General features: G+C 40.4%; 1 protein-coding gene across 1 annotated transcript; it reads left to right on the forward strand.

Annotated features, from left to right (window-relative positions):
- The first annotated feature begins 1,430 nt into the window (after positions 1–1,430).
- LOC130874872 (intelectin-1a-like) lies at positions 1,431–9,929 on the forward strand. Its single transcript, XM_057770412.1, has 7 exons — positions 1,431–1,488; positions 2,836–2,934; positions 4,092–4,339; positions 4,670–4,828; positions 5,190–5,310; positions 6,116–6,219; positions 9,777–9,929. The coding sequence occupies exons 1-7, from the start codon at positions 1,431–1,433 to the stop codon at positions 9,927–9,929; spliced, it is 942 nt and encodes a 313-aa protein (XP_057626395.1).
- Positions 9,930–26,095: the final 16,166 nt, after the last annotated feature.

Raw genomic sequence — 26,095 nt, forward strand, 5'->3', positions numbered from 1 at the left:
CTGGCTATGTAGTAAGGGATACTCCCAAATTTCCGGTCCTCCTACTCCCACTTCCCAAGGGCAGCAATTTCAGACATGTCCATCCATACCTTGTTTGTATGATGCTAGGGATTGAACCTAGCTCTCACATACACAAGGTGAATGTTCTACCAGCTGAGGTACATGCCTCTGTTTTACTCTATTCTGTGAGCCTATCTGAGTTACATTGTATAAGCCAGTCCTTTGAACATACAAAGATATAAAATATAAGCTTCACCAAAAGGTGACTCCCAGAGGATTGCAATATTATCAGTATTATAGCAAAGCTTTGTACTGAGGATTTTTTGTTTGTTTGTTTGTTTGTTTGCTTTTGCTGAGGAAAAGGAAGTTCATTCCATTATAGACCAAAGTGGTATCTGAGAACTGGAGAAACAAAAGGCGGGGATAGAGGAAGCACAAAGCATCTTCAGGGGGGGATTTCTAGTGACTTCATCCCAAGTTCAGTCTATTATAAAATTTCACAAGTTTGTAGTAATTATGAGAAAATCAAGGACAAATAGTGAGGGTTATATGGAACTCAATTTATGCAGACTGAAGTTTTGTATTTATTCTTAAATGATTATTTCCTATTTTGTTGTTAAACTTTCCTTTTTTATAGTGAAGATTTGATGGTGTGTCCCTGTCATCGCAACACTTAGGAGGTGGGATGAAGAGAATCAGGAGTTCAAGGACATCTTCACCTAAACAGTGAGTTTGAGGTCAGCCTGGGCTACAGGAAATGTACTCTTTTATATATTGTAAGTGCCTCCCAAAAATGTTTTCTTCTCTTATGAAATGAGTATAACTATAAACCTTTACCATTTTTTTTAGTATTGCAAGAAAGACACAAACAAAAAAGCCCAAATGGATATCAAATGTTGCAAGTTTCCTTATCTATTACCTTTTTGGAAAATGCACGGTTCATTGAAATTCCCAAACCTTGTAATAGCGCTAGAATATGATATTTTAAATGTATCTTTTAGAGACTTGAATCCCATGAGTCATCATGGTACAAAGAACTTTCCTGAAGTAAATAAAAGTTTCCCCTCTAGTGGCATCCTGCCAGAAAAGGGGGAGCCTGGCAAAGTCTGGGCTATTCCCACCAGATTCTTCCCATAAAAGGACAAGGGCTTCACCTGGACCACACTAGAGACTCTGTAGAGAGAGAGAGGCTCATCTCACTCAGTGGGCAACTCTGAGTGTCTGGCCAGGTATGGAGGGGAAGGTAGTTGCTGTCAGTGGAAGAAGGAAAGGGGACTCCAGATTAGGTCTGCTTTAGGACCCAGAGATGCGAGGAGTTTGAAGGAAAGGAAGGAGCCTTTAAGTGGAACTAGATAGAAGCTGAGACAGAGATGGGGAAAAAGATGGTCTGGATAGAGAGTGACCTTCTTCTTGCTTTTCTCTAGATGACCATGATGAAACTGGGTTTCCTGCTGTTTATCATCAAGGCCACCAGACTTTGCAGTGCAGGTGAGTATTGGTGCAGGACCCCAGTTTCCTCAGGTCACCCCCTAGCTTTAAAGACAGTCATCATTAGACTGGGTTACTTCCAGGACTGGGACTCTGCGCCCAGAGATCATAATTTTGTTGTTGTTTGTTTGTTTGTTGTTTTTGAGATTGTGTTTTTCTGTGTAGCCCTGACTGTCCTGGAACTTCATCTGTAGACCAGACTGGCCTCAGACTCAGAGATATGCCTGGCTCTGCTACCTGTGAGCTGAAATTAAAGATGTGGGTCAACATAGCTTGGCTGATTATGCCTTTTTAAAAAATGGAAATTAAATATAATTGTATTGTTGTACCATTCCTTTTCCTCCTTCCAACCTTTCTAACTTATCTCCCACCCCCGCATTCTACAAAATAAAGGCCTCTATTTGTTTAACTGTAGAATATATAAGCATTTCCAATAATATGTATATGTATTTATATGTTTGTATTATATGCGTGTGTATATATAAATATTCCTGGATATGTAAATACAAGCCAGTCTATCCCCATAAAGATGATGCCTTTGAGATTAGTCTGGATGCTGATTGGTTCTTGAAGGAAATGGCCAGTGTCAATGACATCGCTGAGACAGGTCCTGGTCCCAATCCTGTACTTCTGCAAGAGCTGAGTCCCATCCTAGTGACTCCTTAAGATTAGGACCTTTGCTTTAGGGTTTCAATACCAAGTGAATGGTCTAGTTTGTTCCCAGAGAATGTTTTCTTCAATTCCACTCTCTACACGAACACAGTGGTATTTTAAAATGCGTAATTCCCCTTTACTGGGTTTTTAGTATCTTTAAGGAAAGAAACGAGTCCCTAAATGCCATCTTACACGATCTTTACATGATAATCTTTGGCAGAGGGATATGAGGCACTAGGAATCTGAGGCACAGACATACTGAATACAATCCAAAAATACTTGACTGGTAAACATGGAGCTACATCGACCTGGGTAGCTTTGACCCCAAAGTTTCCATTTGTTTGCACCCCTTCTATGTTTTCAGAGGACTTTACAAAATTGAGGCCAATTTGTAAGGCTTTTCCTTCCATGGTCTCTTGGTCAGTCTCTGCACTGTCGACCTCACGACCCATGCTCCAGGCACATTAGACTCCCTGCATTTCTCCTACCTGCAAAGCTGGACTTCACTTTATTCTTCTCTTTCAAGACTTTAGACAAAAAGTTATCCACACCTTCAAATCTCTTGTCTTTATTCCTAGTTAGAAATCTTGTTGATTCTCAGAGGAAGGCTTTGAGAAGTCATGGAATGAGTTTAGGATGAGTGACAGGGGAGGCTGGGTGTCCCATGAGTGTGAAAGTCTGCATCTTCTCTAGTTAAAGGAAACCTGGACACCAACAGCCGGACCAATCCTGTGTCTTCCTTTCTGTTCAGAAGCTGCAAAGAAATCAAGCAGGAGGTCACTGGGGCACGAGGTGAGTGATGAACATTTAAAGAGCACACTGTGATCCTAACACTTGGGAGCCTACGGCAGAGGACTAAAAGCTCCAAATCTACTTGGGGAGACCCTGTCTCAGAAATGCAAACACAAATCAGACTTGTCCTCTGCAATCATTTTTCTTTTTTTATATAGAAAATGTGATCAAATGTACGTGGTGGATAAAATTTTTACTTAACCAATTTTAAGAATCAAGAATGACTTTTACAATGGGAGGGATCACCACTATCTATCTCCAGAAGGTTTTCATTCCTTAAATAAAAATTCTCTAGCCACCAAGTAACAAATTCCTGTATTCCCTGTGAGCTGCTGTTTTGTTTCCTACATCTATGAATATGTCAATTCTTATTATCTCATATAAGGTATCCTCCTCATTACATTAGCAAGTTTCAAGGTACTTAAGTGTTGTAAAAGAGTTACCTTTACTTTAAAAAAATTAATTATTATTATATTAATGATAATATTCTTGCACAGATGTACGTCTGTGTTTGGGAACGTGTACATATATGTGCAGGTAGGCAGGTACCTGCAGAGTCCAGAAGAGGCCATCTAGTCCTCTGGAGCTGGAGTGATAAGGACTTGTACACTGTCAAATGTGAGTGCTGGGAAGCTATCCCAAATCCTCTGCTATAGCAGTACATGCTCTTAACCACTGAGCCATTTCTCCAGTTCACTTCATTCTCTTTGATATATGGGATATATAGGAATATACACAACATATGATTCTGCTTACTAGACAGCATATATTTTGCTTATTCCTTTTTAGTGGAGAAATACTTGACTTGTTTCTGCCTTCCAGGTCTTGTGACCAGAGCTGTAACAAACATGAATGTCCATATCTGAGTCCCTGTTCTCAGTTCTTTGGTTGTCTACCAAGTGGAGTTGCTAAGTCCTTTGATAATAATATGGTTAACTTTAGGAGAAACATCCCTGTCAGTTTGCGTAATTCCGTGTTCTGCCTCAGTCACAGAAGCATGGCTTTCTGAACTCAGGCACAATCCCAGGGACACCTGTGGTGGGACACTCAGGGTATGGGGCATTAGCCATGTTTGTGGTCCTTAGAGCCGTTCTGCTTCTGGAACAGAGATGGACAATGAGCCTGCACACAGGACTGTGGACTGCTTCTCTCTACAGATGGCCTCTACTTCCTCTACACGGAGAACAGTGCCATCTACCAGACCTTCTGTGACATGACCACTGATGGTGGTGGCTGGACCCTGGTGGCCAGTGTGCACGAGAACAACATGGGTGGGAAGTGCACGGTGGGCGATCGCTGGTCCAGTCAGCAAGGCAGCAGAGCAGACTACCCAGAGGGGGATGGCAACTGGGCCAACTACAACACCTTTGGGACTGCAGAGGGGGCCACAAGTGATGACTACAAGGTAGGTGCATCTGTAGTCACTTTTGGAAGCGTGAGGATGCGAGTGTAGCTCAAGGATGCCCTGGAGAGGGTGGGAAGGTTGTCCTTCAACACAGGGCTGAAGAAGTGAAAAGTGCTTACCTTGAATCTCAGCATCCTTCCAAGTAGGGTTTTTGGTAAGTAGGTGGTGGTGGTGGGACCATTGTCCTTGGAAATAATGACATCTGAACATGGCTGTCCCTCTGTCCACCTGGAGCCCAGAGATACCAGCTGTGCTGGACACTGTGCATGCGGGTCTTCTGCTTAGCGAAATCTCCTGATCTGGTCAGGCTCAGTGTTGGTTGCTTTCCAGAACCCTGGCTACTTCGACATCCAGGCTGAGAACCTGGGGATCTGGCATGTGCCCAACAATAGCCCCCTGGAAGATTGGAGGAACAGCTCCCTGCTGAGATACCACACCTACAGTGGCTTCCTGAAGCATATGGGCCATAACCTGTTTGGCCTGTACCAGGTACTCGAAACTGTTGTCTGAAGCTGTTTTTCATTTGTGTGTAGAGAGAGGCAGGTGTTTGAGGTTTGGCAGATTGTGTTCCATGTTTCCCTTATTCTAAAGTGTAATGGGCCAAGGAAGCCAAAGAGTAGGGGTATGTGTAAAAGAGAAGAGAGGAAAAAAGCACGGAGGGGAAAGAAAAGAAAAGGGGGAAGGGTCTAGGGTGTCAGAGAGACACAGACAAAGGGAAGAATTCTTTCTTATCTGACTGGTTGGGAAACATCCGTTACTGAACACATGCTGTGCTTCTCTGTATAGCTTAGTGTGCCTAAGATTGCCAATGCTGCCATCCTTACCCAGTGACTTCTTTTGTTTCTTGTAGATTTACCCTGTGAAATATGGAAGAGGGAGGTGTTGGACTGACAATGGCCCAGCAACACCAGTGCTCTATGACTTTGGTGATGCTCAGAAGACAGCCTCTTATTACTCCCCCTATGGCCAGAGTGAGTCTCTAATGTGACTGAATCCTCTGCAGGACACGTGATAAACTCAGTTATGATAAGTAGCAGCCATTTACCATCCACCACAGCCTGCTTCTCTCTGTAAGAGTTTGTGTTTTGATTCACTCCATTCAGTTGATTGCCCTTGGGCTCTCAACTATCACTAACCCACTCTACAGATTAGGAGACTGGAGCACTGAGTCCAGGAACTTGCCCGAGAGCACAGGGTATAAACTGGAGAGTTGGCATTTGCATTGGGGAAACATGATTCTGAAATCTACTCTTGGCAACCTCATTATCAGTCAAAGGTTTCTTAGGAACAAACCAGGTCCATGTGCACAGGACAAAACAACAGAAAAAAAATGAAGATTTATTTCAGTTGTTAGGATGACAGCCATGTTGCTTAATATGACTAATATGTAGCATGTGCCCTTTGTAAATGCTAATCCTGACCTGTATAATTCAAAGCTCTTCTTATTTATTCTTGGGATGTAAGGCTTTAAAGAAAAGTTAGCAAGATAAATGTGAACAGGACCAGAATGGATGCACTTGCTAACTGCTGTGGCAAGCCCTAAGAGATATTCAGTAGAGACCTTGCCATATCAGAAATTTCTCCACTCAAGCTCTGGCAGATGGGGACTTTTTTTCAAAGACTGGTTCTTGGGGTCTGTGGATGGGAATAGATGAGGCTCCTCTGATGGTGCTGATATTTTAGACTGTATATCCTGAACCTGGTATCACTAACCTCTGGAATGATAAATATTTCTAGCATTTTCCTTGAATGCTGTTTTCTGTCTCTTGTTTTCAGATGAATTCACTGCAGGATACATCCAATTCAGAGTATTTAATAATGAGGGAGCAGCCAATGCTTTGTGTGCTGGGATGAAGGTCACTGGATGTAACACTGAGTTTGTAAGTCTGTAGTGACCAAAGAGACTCTTGAATAAGACGGTGTTTCTGTGTATATTGAGTATGGGAGACTGTCATATTAGTGTGCATGCATATACAGGTGTGTGGCCTTTCTCTATACCTTGTTTTGTCTCAGGGATCAGAACTTCTGTCTAGACACAGATAGTACTTGTTGAAATATAGTCAACATTACAAACTTCTAATGCACTGTTGCGTTTTGTTTAGATTTTAAGACAAAACACTCAGTTACCTGGAATGAGGGTGACACTTTTATTCAGGAAGTATGTGCAAACCTTTGGAGGCTGAAATTGTTAGAGAGTTAATTTCCACCCAGAATTAAGCTTTCAGAGTGAAACATATCCTTTCCATTCTTTTTGGGGGGTTGTACAGATTTGTATTGTGTAAAGGGGTGACTAGGAGAGTCTTGGACATCTGGTAAACCTTACCCAGGCCATTCTCCTCCCTATCACAGGGAATTTCTCTTGTTGGATGTTGGCATAGTAACTAAGTGTCAAGTCAGGTGAACTCAGTTCCACTACAGCAACCTGATGATCCTTGAGCCTGTGATCATTAGACTCATAACGTTTTGTTTTGTTTTTTAAAAATTTGTTCCCAAAAGCACATTGAGGATGGGGCCCTTTTATTGCCACAGTGAAAGCTGTAACAAGTTAGCATGTTCTGGCCAAGCAGGGTGATGCACATCTTTAATCCCAGAACTCAGGTGGTAGAAACCTGCAGGGCTCTGTGAATTTGAGGCCATCCTGTTCTACACAGTGAGTTCCAAGTCAAAAAAAAAAAATTAAAACCTTACCTTTAAAAACTAAATTAGCATGTTCTTTTGGGGTCCAACCATCCCTAAAGTAACAGTCCGAGAATAGTGTTGTCAGATCCTGGCAGGTGATCCTATAGATTTGTGTCTATTCATTCCTCAGTCATTAGCTTGTCCCTCATCTGGTCAAGATGGAGCAGTTTTATTATCAAAGAGGGCATTATCACTGTGATGTGGAATGATGGAATGGGGAGAGCATATGGTATTGGGGGAGCAGCAAGCTGTTTTCATTTTTGGTATGTAAGATGGATGTGGGATACAGGAAGAGGTCCTTTAGAAATGTTAACATAAAGTAGATCACACAGCACTTTTACATCACAGCAGTGGTTTGGGGGCTGTATAAGTCATGGGCAACAATATAAAGTTTTAGTATGCACATAAGGTTGATATGATCATTATTTTTTTTCAAAGATGACACAGGTAGACTAGAGGTCACAGACTGTAATGGAAGAAAGACTAAGCATAAGGAAATAAATATTGAAGTGGTCCAATAGTCCATGGTCCAAATAAGAGCCTGATATAATGTGATGGACATTTCAGGGAACAGTGGGTACTAATGAGCTCCAAAGATTTTTAAATGTATTAATATTAGAACACAGAGAGTGTAAAGAGAAGTAATTTTGAATAATTTCATGGTTTTTGTTTGAGTAGATGAATATTAAATAGTAAGCCAAGAGGTCTGGGTGATTAATATGTTTGGGATCAATGAGGGATATACAGACATATGATGTTGGATTCTTAAAACATTTATTTGACTTTGCTTGTATGTGTGCACATGTATATTCAAATGATCACAGAAGTCAAAAGGACACATTTGATCCCTGGGAGTTGGAGTTAAAGTCTTATGATTTGGTGCTGGCATCTGATATGGATGGTGGGATCTGAACATTGGTTCTATGGTAGGGTAGTAAGATGTCTTAACCTTTGGGCCATCTTCCAGCCCTCAAGCTACTAGCCTGTTTGGGTGGGATTTTGTTTTGTCTTGTTTCAGATGTATTTATTTTATTAGTATTTTATTAGTTTTGCCTGCATATATGTATGTGTATTGCTTGAGATCCCGGTGCACTTGAGCTAGAAGAGGGCATTCTATATCCAGGAACTGGAGTTACAACAGTTACGAGCCCATATGGGTTCTGGGACCCAAACCTGGTCCTCTGCAAGAGCAGCAAGTGCTCTAAAACACAGAACTATCTCTTCAGCCCCAGTGTTACATGCTTTGATCATTGATGGCCTTTGAATATGAAGGGGATCCCGGAGTTTTGTATTGCATACAAACAGCATAGTCATTCTAGCTTGTGTAAGTACAGCCTATGACATTCACGATGGCAAACTTGCCAATTTACTTCCCCCAAATAAATCCCCATTTTTAAGTTATGCGCAGCTGTAAGTAACTGTGCTTTTAATATTTGTTTGTTTTTTGTGATGTGGAGTATGAAGACCCTGAGTAGTGATTATAAATGGCAGTCCAATCTCTAAGCATTAAACTTAAGAAATATCTGGATTGGAGATAGGAATTTTTAAGCAATCAGTGAATTGTTCATAACTAAAGTTAAAGGGATAACACAAATCATAAGTGAGTTGTAAATGTGTGCCCCCTGAGAAGTAACAATTAAGGAATTCATGAAGGAAAAGACTAGCCAAAGAAGCTGAGAACAAAGGCTCAGAGAAGCTGAAGGAAAGGTAGGAAGAGACAGTGATGCTACTAGAGTCTATGGAAGTGGGGTTTATGAATCAAATAGAGCAATACTTCCAAAGCAGAATCTGATGAAGGACAAAGAATCACACTGAACTTAGTTTTTGAGATGTCTCTGAGCTCATTAGCTTTATTAGTGGGTTTTGCCTCTGTGATAAATACCTGAGAGAAACAATACATGGAAAGAAGTGTGCTGGCTAGTTTTATGACAACTTGACACAAACTATAGTCATCTGAGATGAGAAAACCTCCATTGAGAAAATGCCTTCATAAGAGCAGGCTGTAGGCAAGCCTGCAGAACATTTGCTTAATTACTGTCTGATAAATGGTGGCACCACCCTTGGTCTGGTGGCCCTGAGTTCTATAAGCAAACAGACTGAGCAAGCCATGAGAAGCAAGCCATAAAGCTTCACTTCTTCATGACCTCAATATGAGTTCCTGCTTCCAGGTTCCTGTCCGGTTTGAATTCCTGTCCTGAGTTCCTTCAATGATGAACAATGATGTGAAACTATGAGCCAAATAAACTCTTTTCTCCCCCAAGTTGCTGTGTTGATGATGTTTCGTCACAGCAAATGTCACCCTAAGACTAAGGACTTTGTTAGCTTGATGGTTTCCAAGATTTTAACCCATAGTCATTTGACTCTATTGCTTTTAAATCCATAGTGGGGCAGAAATATCATGCAAGAAGACATATCAGAGTAATATGACCCATGTCACAGTTTTCAAGGACCCAAGAAAGGCCAGGGAAAGACACCCTTCAAAACATGCCACTCACACCTTCAGTGATCTATTTTCTCTAACCAGACACCCCCTTCCATACCACCACCACCTCCCAATAGTCAGTTCAAAATGGTGACTCTGTTAGTGATTAACTAACTGATGAAAGCAGAGTCCTCATATTTAGTTCCTTCCCCAAAGTTCTGCCTCTGAATATTACTTATCTTGTGGATCAGGTCTTCAATATAACATCTTTTGATAAGAAACTTCATATCCAAAACATAACACCTCTCATTGCTATTTCCTTCCCCTGTTTTTCAGCACTGCATTGGTGGAGGAGGATACTTCCCAGAAGGTGACCCCATGCAGTGTGGTGACTTCTCTGCATTTGATTGGAATGGATATGGAACTCACAGTGGGTACAGCAGTAGCAGGGAGATAACTGAAGCAGCCGTGTTTCTGTTCTACCGTTGAGAACTTTGGGGTGTGGGACCCAGACTTCTCTAGTCTGTGGACTCACATGCACAGAAAAAAAATATTACCTAGTAACTAAAATGCTAATGACATGGGAAAAAAGAATAAATCATGTTCATTGCATGTTTGGGTGTCTTCATGAATTCTTTATGTTCAGGGGTGGGAGATTTCAAAAGAGTTTCTGCATCCCTATTTGATTCTCCTGGGATATCGTGGATGCAGATTCTGATACAGAAATACTTCTTTTTTATTCATTCGTCTCTCACATATTACATCCTGACAGCAGCCTCCCCTCCCTCCTCTCCCAGTTCTTCCCTTACCCACCTCTCCCTTACAGGACAGTTGACTGGGAGTGTGCAGACCATCTGCAGAACATGTCTGTCTTTGACGTGCTCCCCAGCACTGAGTCCAGTAACTAGTTCAGTAAGGATTGCTGCACTGTGAAAAGCCAAACAGATGAGTCACGTTCTAAAACTGCAGGCTTTGCCAGTGCAAAGGGGACAAGTTCTAGGAAAGCCTATGTCATGGAGCTAGGGAAGCACAGAGGGGACCCTCTAATCCAGAGAAGGCTGCCAGGAGGACCTCACTGAGAAGGTGATTTGACTTGACTCCTGGCCTACCCTGACAGACAACTGACATATGCCATTATTCTCATGGCGTCCCACTGGAGAAATGACTTAGTGTTTAAGGAAAGGAACGGCTCTTCCAGAGGACTCAAGTTTGATCCCTAGCAATCTTGTCAGGTGACTCATGGCTGCCTAGAACTCTAGTTCCAGGGAATCCACTGCCTCTAGCTTCTGTGGCACCAAATTGGGACCAAGCAATCAATGCACAAGCCTGTAGTAGACATTCCATATTAAATGCATAACGTTTTCTTTCTCCACCTCAAGAGTCGGAATTCCAGTCTAAGCATTCAATTGGCTGTATCCAAAGCATCTGCCAGTATTATGGGTTGCCAGAAGGGTAGAAGTAAGGATCACCCCCTTTAGTTTTCCAGCACCTAGGTCTCTGCCTCCTTCCCTCAGAGACTTGGAAGTACAGGAGAGATTCTTTCAAAAGAGGAAAGGCATAATACTTGCTCTGTGTCTGCATCCATTCTTTTTGGGGGCTTTTCCTTTCACTCCTCAGACCACCCCCTTAGGGTAGAATTTGTTATAAATGTTTGGTGGAAATACTGAGGTTCAGAGAGATGAAACGAAGAAGAAATAAGTTGTTTTCTCCAGGTTAGATAGAAACCTAAACTATAGCTGCTAGACAGAATGGTTAAATATGAAATCTAAAATCTACACTATAGTGACAGATCAATTATTATAATGAAAGGAATATTTTTATTGGATATAAAGCTAACATGGAAATCAGTTGTATCTAAGTAGTATCAGATCCTGAATTTCAGCTAAGTCTCGGGCTTCCAGGAAGTTCTTTTTCCCATTGTAGCAACTTGCTGCTGACATCAGAATGAGCATTTCTCATGGAATCAAAGACATGTTGATGAACAACTGTACTGTGTAGGATGAATCCCAAACAAAAATATGGCACTGTATGAACACAAACTGTTACCATCATTAGAGACAGTAAGTGCTAAGTCTAGTGCTACAGAAAGTATACACTTAATTTGAACACTGGTCTTAGACCCAGATGTAGTCCTACTCTCTTTTGTTAGAACTTATGGAGCTGTGTAAATTTACAAAGAAAATATTGGCTTAACAAATACAGTCTGATGAAAGTTTCATAGTAACTGCCAAAGGAGCCATGTAAACAATGCAGCAGCCTTGTTATCACACTGAGATAACACTATGTACAAGGATGAAACCACACCTGGGAGGAAGGACTCCATTCCACTGCGGGAAAGTGCAAACAGCAGTGATACTCAGAGAGCAGAGAAATGACGCTGGGACAGAAGAGATGGAGAACCAGAGGAAGAGTGTACTGATCATGCATCGAATGAGTGATCTGGGAACCATTGTAGCACTCTCAGAACTTAGCACAACTGGTGCCATGTTAGTTGTACCAAGGCACCATTGTAACCTAAGAGCCCATCACATAGACCCCTACACCTGCCAAACTGAGAACAAAGTCGTAATCATTATAATTCCTAGTTCTGGAATAGTCCCTAAGTGTACTAACCTTGCTTTTTTACATTTTTAGCTTTGCTTACTGCTGTTTTTAATAATTGATGTGTGCCAACCAGGATATGGTTTTTTGTATAAAAAGTCAAGAACAGTAAGGCTTGTGGCTACACAATTTGGACCACATGATTTCCTAGTCTGCAGTCAGTGAATAAAGACTTTTTGTTGGCTTTAAGAGTCTGTGTGTCCTCTGAAGGGGTTACTTCACAACATCATTGTCATTTGAGGATAAATTAGTCAAACCACCCTAAACTTTTTATTGACTTGTGCTGGGACTTCTCTTTCCAAACAGTGCCCCTCCCTCTCTCAGGGCTCCACTGAGCTCATTGTCTTTCTCTGTTTGAAGGACAAACAGGCACCAAATTCCTTTTGGGGCATTGCTTGTCTTTTCTGCTTGGTTAAGAAGGTGGGGAAGACCCCAGCAGCACAGTCATTAAGGGCCTCATTGAATAAATGGGACCTCCTGAGACTGAGAAGCTTCTGTAAAGCAAAGGACACTGTCACTAAAACAAAAAGGCAACCCACTGACTGGGAGAAGATCTTCACCAACCCCGCAACTGACAAAGGTCTGATCTCCAAAATATATAAAGAGCTCAAGAAACTAGACTGTAAAAGGCTAATCAACCCAATTATAAAATGGGGCACTGAGCTGAACAGAGAATTCTCAACAGAAGTTCAAATGGCCAAAAGACACTTAAGGTCATGCTCAACTTCCCTAGCGATCAGGGAAATGCAAATCAAGACAACTTTAAGATACCATCTTACACCTGTCAGAATGGCTAAAATCAAAAACACCAATGATAGCCTTTGCTGGAGAGGTTGTGGAGTAAGGGGTACACTCATCCATTGCTGGTGGGACTGCAAACTTGTGCAACCACTTTGGAAAGCAATGTGGCGGTTTCTCGGGAAATTCGGGATCAACCTACCCCAGGACCCAGCAATACCACTCTTGGGAATATATCCAAGAGATGCCCTATCATACAACAAAAGTATATGCTCAACTATGTTCATAGCAGCATTGTTTGTAATAGCCAGAACCTGGAAACAACCGAGATGCCCTTCAATGGAAGAATGGATGAAGAAAGTATGGAATATATACATATTAGAGTACTACTCAGCAGTAAAAAACAATGACTTCTTGAATTTTGCATGCAAATGGATGGAAATAGAAAACACTATCCTGAGTGTGGTAAACCAGACCCAAAAAGAGGAATATGGGATGTACTCACTCATAATTGGTTTCTAGCCATAAATAAAGGACATTGAGCCTATAATTCGTGATCCTAGAGAAGCTAAATAAGAAGGTGATCCCAAAGAAAAACATATAGTCATCCTCCTGGATATTAACCTTCATCAGGCGATGAAAGGAGACAGAGACAGAGTCCAACATTGGAGCACCAGACTGAAACCCCAAGGTCCAAATCAGGAGCAGAAGGAGAGAGAGCATGAGCAAGGAACTCAGGACCGCGAGGGGTGCACCCACACACTGAGATAATGGGGATGATCTATCCGGAACTCACCAAGGTCAGCTGGACTGGGTCTGAAAAAGCATGGGATAAAACCGGACTCGCTGAACATAGCGGACAATGAGGACTGCTGAGAAGTCAAGAACAGTAGCACTGGGTTTTGATTCTACTGCATGTACTGGCTTGTGGGAGCCTAGGTTGTTTGGATGTTCACCTTACTAGACCTGGAAGGAAGGGGGAGGTCCTTGGACTTCCCACAGGGCAGGGAACCCTGACTGCCCTTCGGGCTGACGAGAGAGAGGGAGTTGATTGGGGGAGGGGGGGAGACAGAAATCATAAATAAATAAGAAGAAGAAGAAGAAGAAGAAGAAGAAGAAGAAGAAGAAGAAGAAGAAGAAGAAGAAGAAGAAGAAGAAGAAGAAGAAGAAGAAGAAGAAGAAGAAGAAGAAGGTGGGGAAGGACACTGCACTGCCCAGAAGCACTCTGGATTCTATGATGTCTCCTGCAGTGGTACTATAGTAGAGGCTGAGAGGATGACCCAGCCTGTGCAGTAAGAGGCCTAGGAATCAGGTGTCCCATGAAGCACCAGAGAAGTAACTCTGAGCAAGAGCTCATGAGTGGAGACAGGGCTGGGAGGTGCGGGAATCCGTGGGACTGAGGCTGCAGTAGGCATGACCGTTGTAGGCTGAGTGGACGGATAGGATCTGCTTGGACAGAAATTGCTTGTGCAAGGGCTCTTTGGCATCCAAGCCCAAAGTTGGTGGTCTGTGAGCCACCTGGGGCTCCTCAGTGGTGTTTCCTCCAGGGGCTCCTATAAGATCACTGGGGTTTGAGGTCTGTGCATGAAAAGGTGGCATTTAAGATAAGCTTATGGCAAAATGAAGATAAACATAATATGATCACTTTGATAGATGTAGAAAGGGTGGTGTGTACAACATGACATTTATTCACAACAAAACATCCATTCACAGGGGCTAGGGAATTAACTCATTTGGTAAAGGGCTTATTGGATGTATTCAGGGTTCTCTAAAGGAACAGTACAGAGCAGGAGAGTGGGATTCATTAGAGTAGCTTACAAATTGTGGTCCTAGTAGTCCAACAGCGGATGTCTCCCAAGTCTACAAAGGAAAAGCCAAGAACCCAGTGGTTACTGAGTGCATGAGACTGGATGTCTCAACAGTCCCAGTCTGGTGGTCCCAGCAAAAACCTAGAGAGCTGCAAGTTTTCAGTCTATGTAGGAATCTCAAAGAAGTACATTATAACACCAGCAAAGGAATGCCTCAAGTACAAGATATACAAACTCACCAGCATGAGTGAAGACAAGCAGGCAAAGACCAAAAGCTTCCTTCTTCCATGTCCTTTTATGTGGGCTGACACTAGAGGTGTCATCTAGATTTAGGGTGCATCTTTTCACCTCATATGATCCAACCGAGAAAATCCAACACAAGCACGTCCAGTTGCTTCAGTTTTAGCTGATTCCAGATGTAATGAACTTGACGACCAAGATTAGTTGTTACACTGCTCTAGCATAAGTTTGGATCCCCTGCACACATAAAAGTTGGGTACAGCAGCATGTACCTTTAATCACATCCCTGATGAAGCAGAGATAGATGGATCCCTGGGACTTGCTGGACAGCTGGTCTAACTATTTCAGCAAAATCCAGGCTCAGGAAGAGTCCCTGTCTCAAAAAATAAGATGGACAGAGCCAATGAGATGGCTCATTGAGTAAAGACACTCACCACCAACCTGAGTTTAATGCCCAGAAACGATGTGGAGGAAGACAATACTGACTTTCTCAATTTGTCTGTGGTGATAACTTTGTTTATGATCTAACTAATAAAGCTTGCTTGAAGATCAGAGTGTAGAACTATCCACACTAGTTAGCCATAGAGGCCAGGCAGTGGTGGTGCACACTTTTAATCCCAGCATTCAGGAAACAGAGGCAGAGGGATCTCTGTTAGTTCATAGCCACCCTGAGCTACACAAAATTGGTCCAGTCTAAAAGAGAAACAGAGCCAAGTGGTGGTGGTTCACACCTTCAATCACAGTATTTGGGAGTCACATGACTTTCATTAAGGAGGTGGAGACATAATGGGACATGGCTGTGCAGAGAGGAACAGAAGGCAGGGGGAGACAGGAGCAGAGGAGTCAGTCTGAAGATGCAGTCTGAGCAGTCAGTCTGACGAGACTGTCTGAGGATAGGATCACCTGTTTGGTCTAAGAATTGGTAGAGGTAAGAACTCTAGTGGCCAGCTGCTCTACTTCTCTGATCCTTCAACTTTCGCCCCCTGATGGCTGACTCAGAGAATTATTATTAAGACCAAATAGAAATCATGTTCCATCTGGTGCCCAACTTTTGGGGTACAAATTCACAAAAACAGCCATTTGCCTATGACTTTACAGCCACCAATGCAAGCCAGAACTACATGCGGCTGGATTCACTGCCCTACCAGATAGGTTTTCCTTTCCTCTCTCCTGGTGGGCTTTCGATGGACCCACTTCTTAGGCTGCTGCCAAATTTGGTAGCTACCTTGGCATTTGGTCAGGCTTATACTATTGTATGCAGCAGCAGTCAGCTTCACATCTTCATCATCGTCGTCAGCAGATTTGGTGAGAAAATTGGAAATTCTTGAAGGGAGTAATTAGTTTAAGGAGAGAGTTTTTTCCCACATTAAAAAAATGGGAAACACAGTCTCTCTACACCATCAGTCATCCCCTACCATGTCTCTGACCACAAGAGCCTTGGCCCTGGCTGCCCCCTGAAGAGGTGCTTGTCTGGGTTCTCGATTGGAGGACCGGACCCATCTCTCTGGACTCTAGCCCCCACAGGCTCATTCCATGCCCCCCCACACATACAGTTAGGCCCCATGGACCTGGGAACAGTCTCCCACACCCACAGCCATCCCCCACCACATCTCTGACTACCAGAGCCTTGACCCTGGCTTTTCCTGGAGAAGTGAGTGTCTGGGTTCCCAACTGGACAGCCCTGCTCTCCAGGCCCTAACTCATGGAGGAACATCCTGTGCCCCATCCCCAACCACCAAACCCCAGAAACCCCAGAGCAGCCTCCCCACACCTGTAACTATTCACCACAGCACCTACGACCACTGGAGCTTTGGCATTGACTACAGATGGAGAGGAGCCCCCAGAACCGCATCAGCATCTACCAGAGGAATGGCCCACCTGCACCAGGAGAAAGAGTGACCACCTAAGGCAGAGGTCCCACCAGCACCAATTAGAGGAAGAGAGACATCCTGAAGCACAGGCCCTACCTGCTTTCCTTGGAGGAAGAGATGGGTAGGTGCCAATGTAAGAATGCATTCAACAACCTAAAGAGCAATGTGGCAACACCTGAACCTAGTGGTCCTATAAAAGGAAGACCTGAACATCCTAATCCAGAAAAGGCAGAAAAATGTCTAAAGATGATAGAGAACCTTAAAGAAGAAATGAAAAATCCCTTAAAGAAATGGAAAAAAAGACAAAGAAAATATTGGAAGAAATGAATAAACCTCTTGAAGAAAGCCAAGAAACCCAAGAAAAAAAACAATCGAGCAGGTGAGACAAACAGTTCAAACAGTTCAGGATTTGAAAATTGGAATTGAGGAAATAAAGAATAAAGAAAACACAAACCAAAGGAATTCTGGAAATGTAAAATTTGGGTAAATGAACAGGAACTACAGATGCAAGCATAACCAACAGATTACAAAAGATAAAAGAGAGAGTCTCAAGAGTTGAAGATATGGTAGAGGAAATAGATTTACCAGTGAAACAAAAAGCTAAATCCAACAAATTCTTAACACAAAATATCCAGGAAATCTGGGACACCATTAAAAGACCAATCTTAAAAAGAATAGGAATAGAAGAAGAAGAAGTCCAGCTCAAAGGCACAGAAAATTCATTCAACAAAATCATAGAAGAAAATTTTCCCAACCTAAAGAAGGACATACCTGTGAACATATAAGAAGCTTACAGAACACCAAATAGACTGGACAAAAAAAAATCATCACCATATAGTAATCAAAGCACTAAACATACAGAATAAAGAGAGAATATTAAGAGCTGCAGAGGAAAAATTCCAAGTGTCATATAAAGGCAGACCTATTAGAAATACACCTGACTTCTCAATGAAAACCAGAAGGTCCTAGAAAGATTGCTGCAGACACTAAGAAACCACAGATACAAGCCCAGACTATTATAAACAGCAAAGCTTTGAATCACCATTGATGGAGAAAATGAGATATTCCATGACAAAATCAGATTTAAACAATACCTATCAAGAAAACCAGCCTTACATAAAGTAACAGAAGGAAAATCCCAACCCAAGGAAGCTAGCTGCATCCACTAAAAACACAGGCAACAGACAACCTCATATCAGCAAAACTCCAAAGAAGAGAAACACATAAACACTAGCACCAAAAAATAGCAGGAATTAACAATCACTGGTCATTAATATCTCTTAATATCAATGGATTCAATTCACCTAAAAAGACACAGGCTAAGAGAATAGATGTGAAAACAGGATTCATCCTTCTGCTGCATAAAAGAAACACACCTGGAGATTTCTACAGGTAGGCTGCTCCAATACCCCCATACCATTCATTGGACCTTGCAAGCTACAAGTCCCACTCCTGCCCTGAAATCCTCCTATCCCCTCACAACCCCAGTGGAACTCTGAAACACAGTCTGCTACTACATAGAGAGGACCAAGAAAGAGAACCAAGAGGGAGAACCAAAAGAGGGAACCAAGAGAGGAACTCTGAAGCACAAGCTGTGACTGCACAGAGTGAACCAAGAGAGTGATCCAAGAGAGCAGGCTAAGACAGAGGACCAATAGAGATCTCAGTGACATAGACAGTGGCGTTACAGAGAATATCAAAAACAGTTCCCAAAGACACAGACAGCTACTGCAAGGATTGAACCAAGAGGCAAAGACACTCTCGGCAACAAATGAAGGAAGAGATGGATAGGATGCGAGAATTCATCAAACAACCTAAAGAGCGGCACAGTAACACCAAAACTCAGTGGTCATACAACAGGAAGACTTGATCATCCTAACTCAGAAGAAGAAGAAAAAAATGATTTTAAACATAGCTTATGAGGATGATGGAAATCTTTAAAGAGGAAATGAGAAACTTCCTTTAAAAAACAGAGAAAAAGAAAAAGAAAAATTGGAAGAAATTAATAAATCTCTGAAAGAATCCCAAGAAAAAATCAAGCAGGTGAAGCAAAGAGTTCAAGACTTGATGACTGAAACAGAGGCAATAAAGAAAACACAAACCAAGGGAATTCTGGATATGGAAAGTCTGGTTAAAGGAATGGGAACTACAGAGGCAAACATCACCAACAGAATGCAAGAGATGGAAGAGAGAATCTTGGGTGTTGAAGATACTATAGAAGAAGTAGTATTGGTTAAAGAAAACATTAAACCCAAAAAATTCTTATCACAAAGCATCCAAGAAATCTGGGACACCATGAAAAGACCAAACCTAAGAAGAATAGGGATAGAAGAAAGAGAAGTACTCCAGCTTAAAGGCACAGAAAATATATTCAATAAAATCATAGAAGAAAACATTCCCAATCTAAAGAAGGATATCCCTATGAAGGTGCAAGAAGCTTACAGAACACCAAATAGACTAGACCAAAAAAAAAATCCCCTCACCACATAATAATCAAAACACTAAACATACAGAATAAAGAGAGAATATTAAGAGCTGAAAAGGAAAAAGACCAAGTAACATATAAGACAGAACTATCAGAATTACACCCAACTTCTCCATGGAAACCATGAAAGTCAGAAGGTCCTGGACAGATGTGCTTCAGATACTAAGAGACCACAGATGCAAGCCCAGACTACTATACCTAGAAAAGCATTCAATGGAGATGGAGAAAATAAGATATTCCACGACAAAAACAGATTTTTAAAATACCTATCCATAAATACAACCATAAAGAAAGTACTAGAAGGAAAATTCCAACCCAAGGAAGCTAACTGCACCCACAAAAACACAGGCAAATGATAACCTTACACCAACAAACCCCAAAGAAAAGAAACACACCAACACTACCACCAAAAAATAACAGGAACTAACAATCACTGGTAATTAGTATCTCTTAATATCAGTGCTCTTGATTCACCTATAAAAGGACACAGGCTAAGAGAATGAATACAAAACCAGCATCCATTCTTCCATTGTATACAAGAAACACACCTCAACCACAAAGACAGACATTACCTCAGAGTAAACTGTTGGGAAAAGATTTTCCAATCAAATGGACCTAAGAAAAAGTGGGTGTAGCTATCCTAACATCTAACAAAATAGACTTCAAACTAAAAATCAATCAGAAGAGATGAAGAAGGACACTTTATACTCATAATAGGAACAATTCATCAAGATGAAGACTCAATCCTGAACATCTATGCCTCAAATACAAGAGCACCCACATATGTAAAAGAAACATTACTAAAGCTTAAATCACACACCAAACCCCATACACTAATTGTAGGAGATTTCAATACCCCACTGTCCACAATGGACAGGCCAACCAGATAGAAACTTAACAGAGAAATAAGACAACTAACATATGTCATGACTCAAATGGACTTAACAGACATCTACAAGACATTCTGCCCAAACATAAAGAACATAACTTCTTCTCATGGAACCTTCTCTAAAACAGACCACATACTCAGTAACAAGCAAAACTGAACAGATACAAAAAAAATGGAGTAACCCCCTCTATTTTATTGGATTACCATAATTTAAAGTTAAAATTTAACAACAATGCTACTTGCAGAAAGCCTACAAACTCATGGAAATTGAACAGTGCTCTATTGAACCACCACTGGGTCAAGGAAGAAAGAAAGAAGGAAAATAAAGACTTCTTGGAATTTAAAGAAAATGAGGGCACAACATACCCAAACCTATGGGATACTATGAAAGCAGTGTTGAGAGAAAAGTTCACAATGTTAAGTGCCTACATAAAGAAACTAGAGAAAGCTCACACTAGGACTTAACAGCACACCTGAAAGCTCTAAAACAATAAAAGCAGACTGACCCAGGAGGAGTAGATGACAGTAAATAATCAAATGGAGGGCTGAAATGAATAAAATAGAAACAAAGAATCAATTAAAGAGCTGGTTCTTTAAAAAAAAAAAAGCAAGACAGACAAACTCATCAAAACTGATCAAAAGGCAGAGAGAGAGAGAACATCCAAATTAACAAAATCAGAAATGAAAAGGTGAATATAACAACAGGCACAGAGGAAATCCAGAGAATCATTAGGTCATTTAACCAAAACTCTGTTGGAGGGAGGGAGGCTGCTTCTTTGTCCCAGTTGCCCAGAACCAAAATAATCACACAGAAACTGTATTAATTAAATCACTTCTTGACCCATTAGCTCTAGCTTCTTATTGGCTAACTTTTACATATTAATTTAACTCATTTCTATTAATCTGTATATGTCTAGATAGCTGTGGCTTACTAGCTAAGGTTCTGGAGTCTGTCTCCAGTGGGGCTACATGATGTCTCTCTGACTCTGCCCTTCTTTCTTCCAGTATTCAGTTTAGTTTTCTCTGCCCAGCTAAATTCTGCTCTGCTATAGGTCCAAAGCAGTTTCCCTATTCATTAATGGTAATCACAGCAGACAGAGGGAAATCCCACATCATCTCCCCTTTTCTATTTAAATTAAAAAGGAAGGTTTTAATTTTAACATAGTAAAATTTCATATAACAAAACAGGTATCATGCAAGAATTACAGTTATAATATTTACATTTATTTTATCTTTTATCATAACTAAGGAAAACTATAACTATAAATTCTTCAATTCCATCAAAGACTCCAGAAGGATATAATATTACCTAAGTAAACAGTAGTTCATTGTAATTAACTTTCAAAACTCTAGAATTGACAGAGATATCTCACTACCTGAACAGTCATCAAAAGTTCTTTGTACAATTGGGGCATCCATATTCAGCCTACAGGCCCATAGTATCTGGCAGACTTTTCCATGAAGCAGGAAATTTCACAGACAGGTCTACCTATATTAGCAGTTTGTCAATCATTTTCTTCTGTATCCTGCAGAATGTCTGGTAGACTTTTTCATGAAGCAGGAACCCTGAAGGGCAGTCTTACCTTTAGGCAAGTTCAGCAGTCATTTCACTGTGGGTCCTGCATTTCCGGTTCACCAAGCAGTCCAGGCAAGAGCGGCTTCTTGCCCAAATGGCTAGCCAACTACATAAGGAGCCTCTTCGAAGCCCATCTTCCTCTTGAAGTAGTTTGGTGTTGCTGGGAGCAGATATGTCTCACTGTCATAAAAAGTCCTAATTTCTTAAAACATTTAAATGCCATATTCTGAAGGTCTCTGAAATATTTGAAGAAGACCTAGCTAACTGAAATATATCTCTATACATCTAGAAAGTCTAACTAATATAACTATAAGCTTGACTATTAATAGATGATTATTTATTAATAAATGATTATCTATTAACCTATATTTTTAATTATACATTGCATTTTTAAAAGAGTTGCACAAACCCAATGCCTTAATCAAGAACAGAAATACACATATAACAAAATTTACCTTAAATTTGTTTCAATAAACCAAGATCCATACCAATGCAAATTATCCATCTCTATCACTTATCCCCCTTTAAATATAAACAAACATTTATAAACAATATTTGGGAATATGGGTGTTGTTCTGTCCAAACTTCTTTCTGCTGTTTACTGGGAGAAGTAATTTTTGGAGGGGTGTTCAAGGCAACCTTTCAGGGGCTCTTGGTCCATCAAATCACATTAGTCTGGAATGAATCCACAGATTCTCATCATCTGTGGAAACAAAAGAAGAACCTCTTTTCCAAAGCAACATATCCTTAGACCCAAATTCTGAAGTCAAAATACCTTTATAATGTACATGCTGGTTTAGGTTAGCAGCCCATACAATGAAATGTCTTCTGTACTTAGCTCCTTCACAGTCAAAAAAAATACAAAGAAATCACAATAATATATATAATGTGATTTTCTGTAAATTTTTCATCTTTATGTGGATTGTTTTTCTTAACTTCTTTTAATCTATTTCTGTTCTACTCTGACTTTAAAGACATTGTTTTATTTTTTAAACCATTTACATTTTTATGACTCTCTGTACTCTTTTTCTTCACTCTCCTAAGCCTATGTTCATTTATCCAACACTGTGACCCATTTAGAGTTCTTTTATGTCTTAAACTGTCCTTATTGAATTATCTGTAATTCTTTACTGTCTTGAAGAGCTTTTAAAATGGTAAGCAACTTGGCTGCAGCTGCTCTGGATGCTGGTTCTGCCTCTCTCCACTTTTAAAATGGTGGAGGTACCATTATTGCCAGCTCTGGGACCACCAGGTAGGAGCTATGCTCAGCACTTTAACTCTGAGAATGAGCATGCAGCACACAAACTCTTTTTATCTCAGTAATGGCTAAATAATTCTTGTTTACCTTTTAAAAAGTTTTTCATATGGATGCCAAGATACAGGCCTTAGAAAAACTTAATAAAACTGATCATAGAGATATTCAAATGAAGACAGTGGAATTTAAAGGAGAACCAATTTCAGTATTGCATTATAAGGTTAGAAAGGAACAACGTAAGGTTTTCAAACAAACAACCTTAATATATCCAAGAACCTTACAGGAATTGCCAAATGATTGAGGCTCTGTAAAAATGATTGGACTTCTGTGGCAAATTCAATGAAGTTTTAGTCTCATATGGCATGCATTCACTATTTGTTTTTTTTTTTTTTCTGATTAATGACACATGCGCACACGTCACAAGCACACACACAGCCGGGACTTGAACCGGCGACCTCCGGCCCCGCGGGCGGCGCTCCCATCCTCTCGGCCAGCTCTCAGACCGTTTGCATTCACTATTTGTGAAGCAGATGCTAAACTCATGGTCAATTGGTAATAGAATTATCCCTCAAGACTAGAGAGACTTGATTACAGCAGTCTTAGAGCCTGAAATGCTGCTACACTATACAAATGCATATAATTCAGGAAAAGTAGTCTACAAATCAGAAAATTTAAGTAAAGTAGATGTCAGTCCTTATGATTTTGTCCAGAAGTCAGAATTATATGCTGTTCTCACACCATTAATGAATTTTATGGAACTTCTGAGCAGAGTTACTGATTCACAATATGCAGAAAGAATTGTTTTGTATATTGAAACCACTGAGTTTATACCAAATGATACAGAATTGGTTTCATTATTTATTCCAACACAAGAAATAACCAGGAATAGGAATCATTATATATATCAGACATCTAATCCCTTTTGGGTCTGCTAGGGCCACTAGCAAAAGGCAATGGAGAAACTGATCAACTATTTATTGGAAATGTGCTGGGGGCCTCCTAATTGCATTAAAAAATCATGTCGATAGCAAGGGTTTAAAAGCAAGTTTTTGGGCTGGAGAATGGCTCAGAGGTTAAGAGCACTTTCTGGTCTTCTGGGGTCCTGAGTTCAATTCCCAGTAACCACATGATGGCTCACACCCATCTATAATAAGATCTGGTACCTAGAACACTGTATATATAATAAATAAATCTTTAAAAAAAACAAGATTTTTTAATCACTTGTCAACAAGCCAAGGAAATTATAAGGAAATGTACTACTTGTTCTTTATGCAAACTCCACTACCTGCAGAAAGTAACCCAAAGGAAACTCAAAAGAATCTAATCTGGCAGACAAATTTTGTTCCATTATGTAGAATTTGGAAAACTAAAATATGTACTCTATACCATTGATAACTATTCAGGATTTCAATGGGCAACTGCTTTGAGTTCAGAAAAGGCTGATTCGGCAATTACATATTTGCTAGAAGTTATGGCCATGATGGATATATCTGCACAAATTAAGATAGACAATGCTCCAGCTTATGTACCTAAGACATTTTTTGCTTGTTATAATATAAAACACATTACAGGTAAACCAAACAATTATACATGGCAGGCAACTACAGAAAAATTAAATAATATTCTAAAGGATATGCTAAATAAACAGAAAGGGGTAATAAAGGCCCCCAGAAATAGATTGCATAATACTTTATTAACTTTGAATTAAAAGTGCTAATGAAAAAGTGCTGAGATACATTGGATAGAAAAAAAAACTATGGAATTAAATCAGCTGGTATACTTTAAAGATGTTTTGACCTCAGAATGGAAACCAGAACATACATTGGGGAAAAAGTTTTGCTTTGTTTTCACAAAATAGAAAAGAAAAAAGGAAAAAATCAAAATTGATAAAGATACAATTTGAACAAGAGACACCTCTTAATTAGAAGACATGATAATTCAGCAAGTAGCATGGCCATTTAATCTTAACTGATTTATAAAATTAACAGATGCTTTTCATTTAATCAAGTATCACTTGCCAAAAGAGAACCTCCCCAAAATTAAGGTTGGTGGAGGGTTTTGTTTTTATCTTTTCAGAAGTATAAAGGCATTCAGCTAAGGAATCCAAATATCACTGGACAAATGAGACATCTGAAGAAAAAGGACAAATCTTCCAGATAAAATGTCCCAAGAAAAAGAGTAATTAACCTATTAGTATATCACATTTCCAATGGCATAAACTTTCATAAATCTTCCCAAATGTTTGTTTCTGCTATTCTCTATAGACATATAATACAAATGATCTTTTTGTAGTACCAGTCAAATTAAAGATTAAAGCTGACTTTGGAGTTGGAAAGTGACTCTTTCCTTCTCTAAACCTAAGCATGGTTGTTAAAGAAAAATCTAAAATCTCTGTCTTATGAGAGAAGAATTACTTGATACGGAACAGAAAAAAATTAAGGGACTATTATGTTACCACTAATTTCATAATCTTTTGGTTTTATTTTGAATCTTTGACAGCTTTTCTTAAGATGGAAATACTCTCTCAAAATTTATAATATTAACATATATTCTTTTAAACAGTGCCTGGCCCATTAGTTCTAGCCTCTTATTGGCTAATTCTCACATCTTTGATTAACCCATTTCTAATATTCTGTGTAGCACCACGAGCTGGCTTACCAGGAAAGATCTTAACCTGCATCTGTCTGGAGTGGGAGAATCATGGCTACTCCTGACTCGGCTTCTTTCTCCCAGCATTCTGTTCTGTTTACTCCGCCTATCTTAATTCTACCCTATCAGAGGCCAAGCAGTTTCTTTATTAATTAACCAATGAAAGCAACAGATAGAAAGATGACCCTCCTCCATCAATCTACCTTGCTGTATATGGTTTCAGGTTTGAATCTCTATCAGTTTTATTAAGTAAATCATGACCATGCCTAATAGTAATCTTTGAAGTCTCCAAAAGGAAAATGCGGCCCCACAATGACAATTTCATCAGGACTGTGATAAAACCACTAAGCTAAAAACCCCACCTAAAGATCAGCTTTGGACTACAAACTCTCAGAACAATTTCAAGGTGGCTAGCTGAGATGATTCAGCCTCACAGACTACTCTCACCCGGGACCCAAGAAAAGCCCTGCATTTTCCCATTATGCAGAGACTGGACAACAAATAATACAGCTCCCTCTCCCAGGACTTGACAATTAACATATT

The sequence above is a fragment of the Chionomys nivalis genome, chromosome 5 (genome assembly GCF_950005125.1).
Source record: "Chionomys nivalis chromosome 5, mChiNiv1.1, whole genome shotgun sequence".
NCBI lineage: Eukaryota > Metazoa > Chordata > Mammalia > Rodentia > Cricetidae > Chionomys > Chionomys nivalis.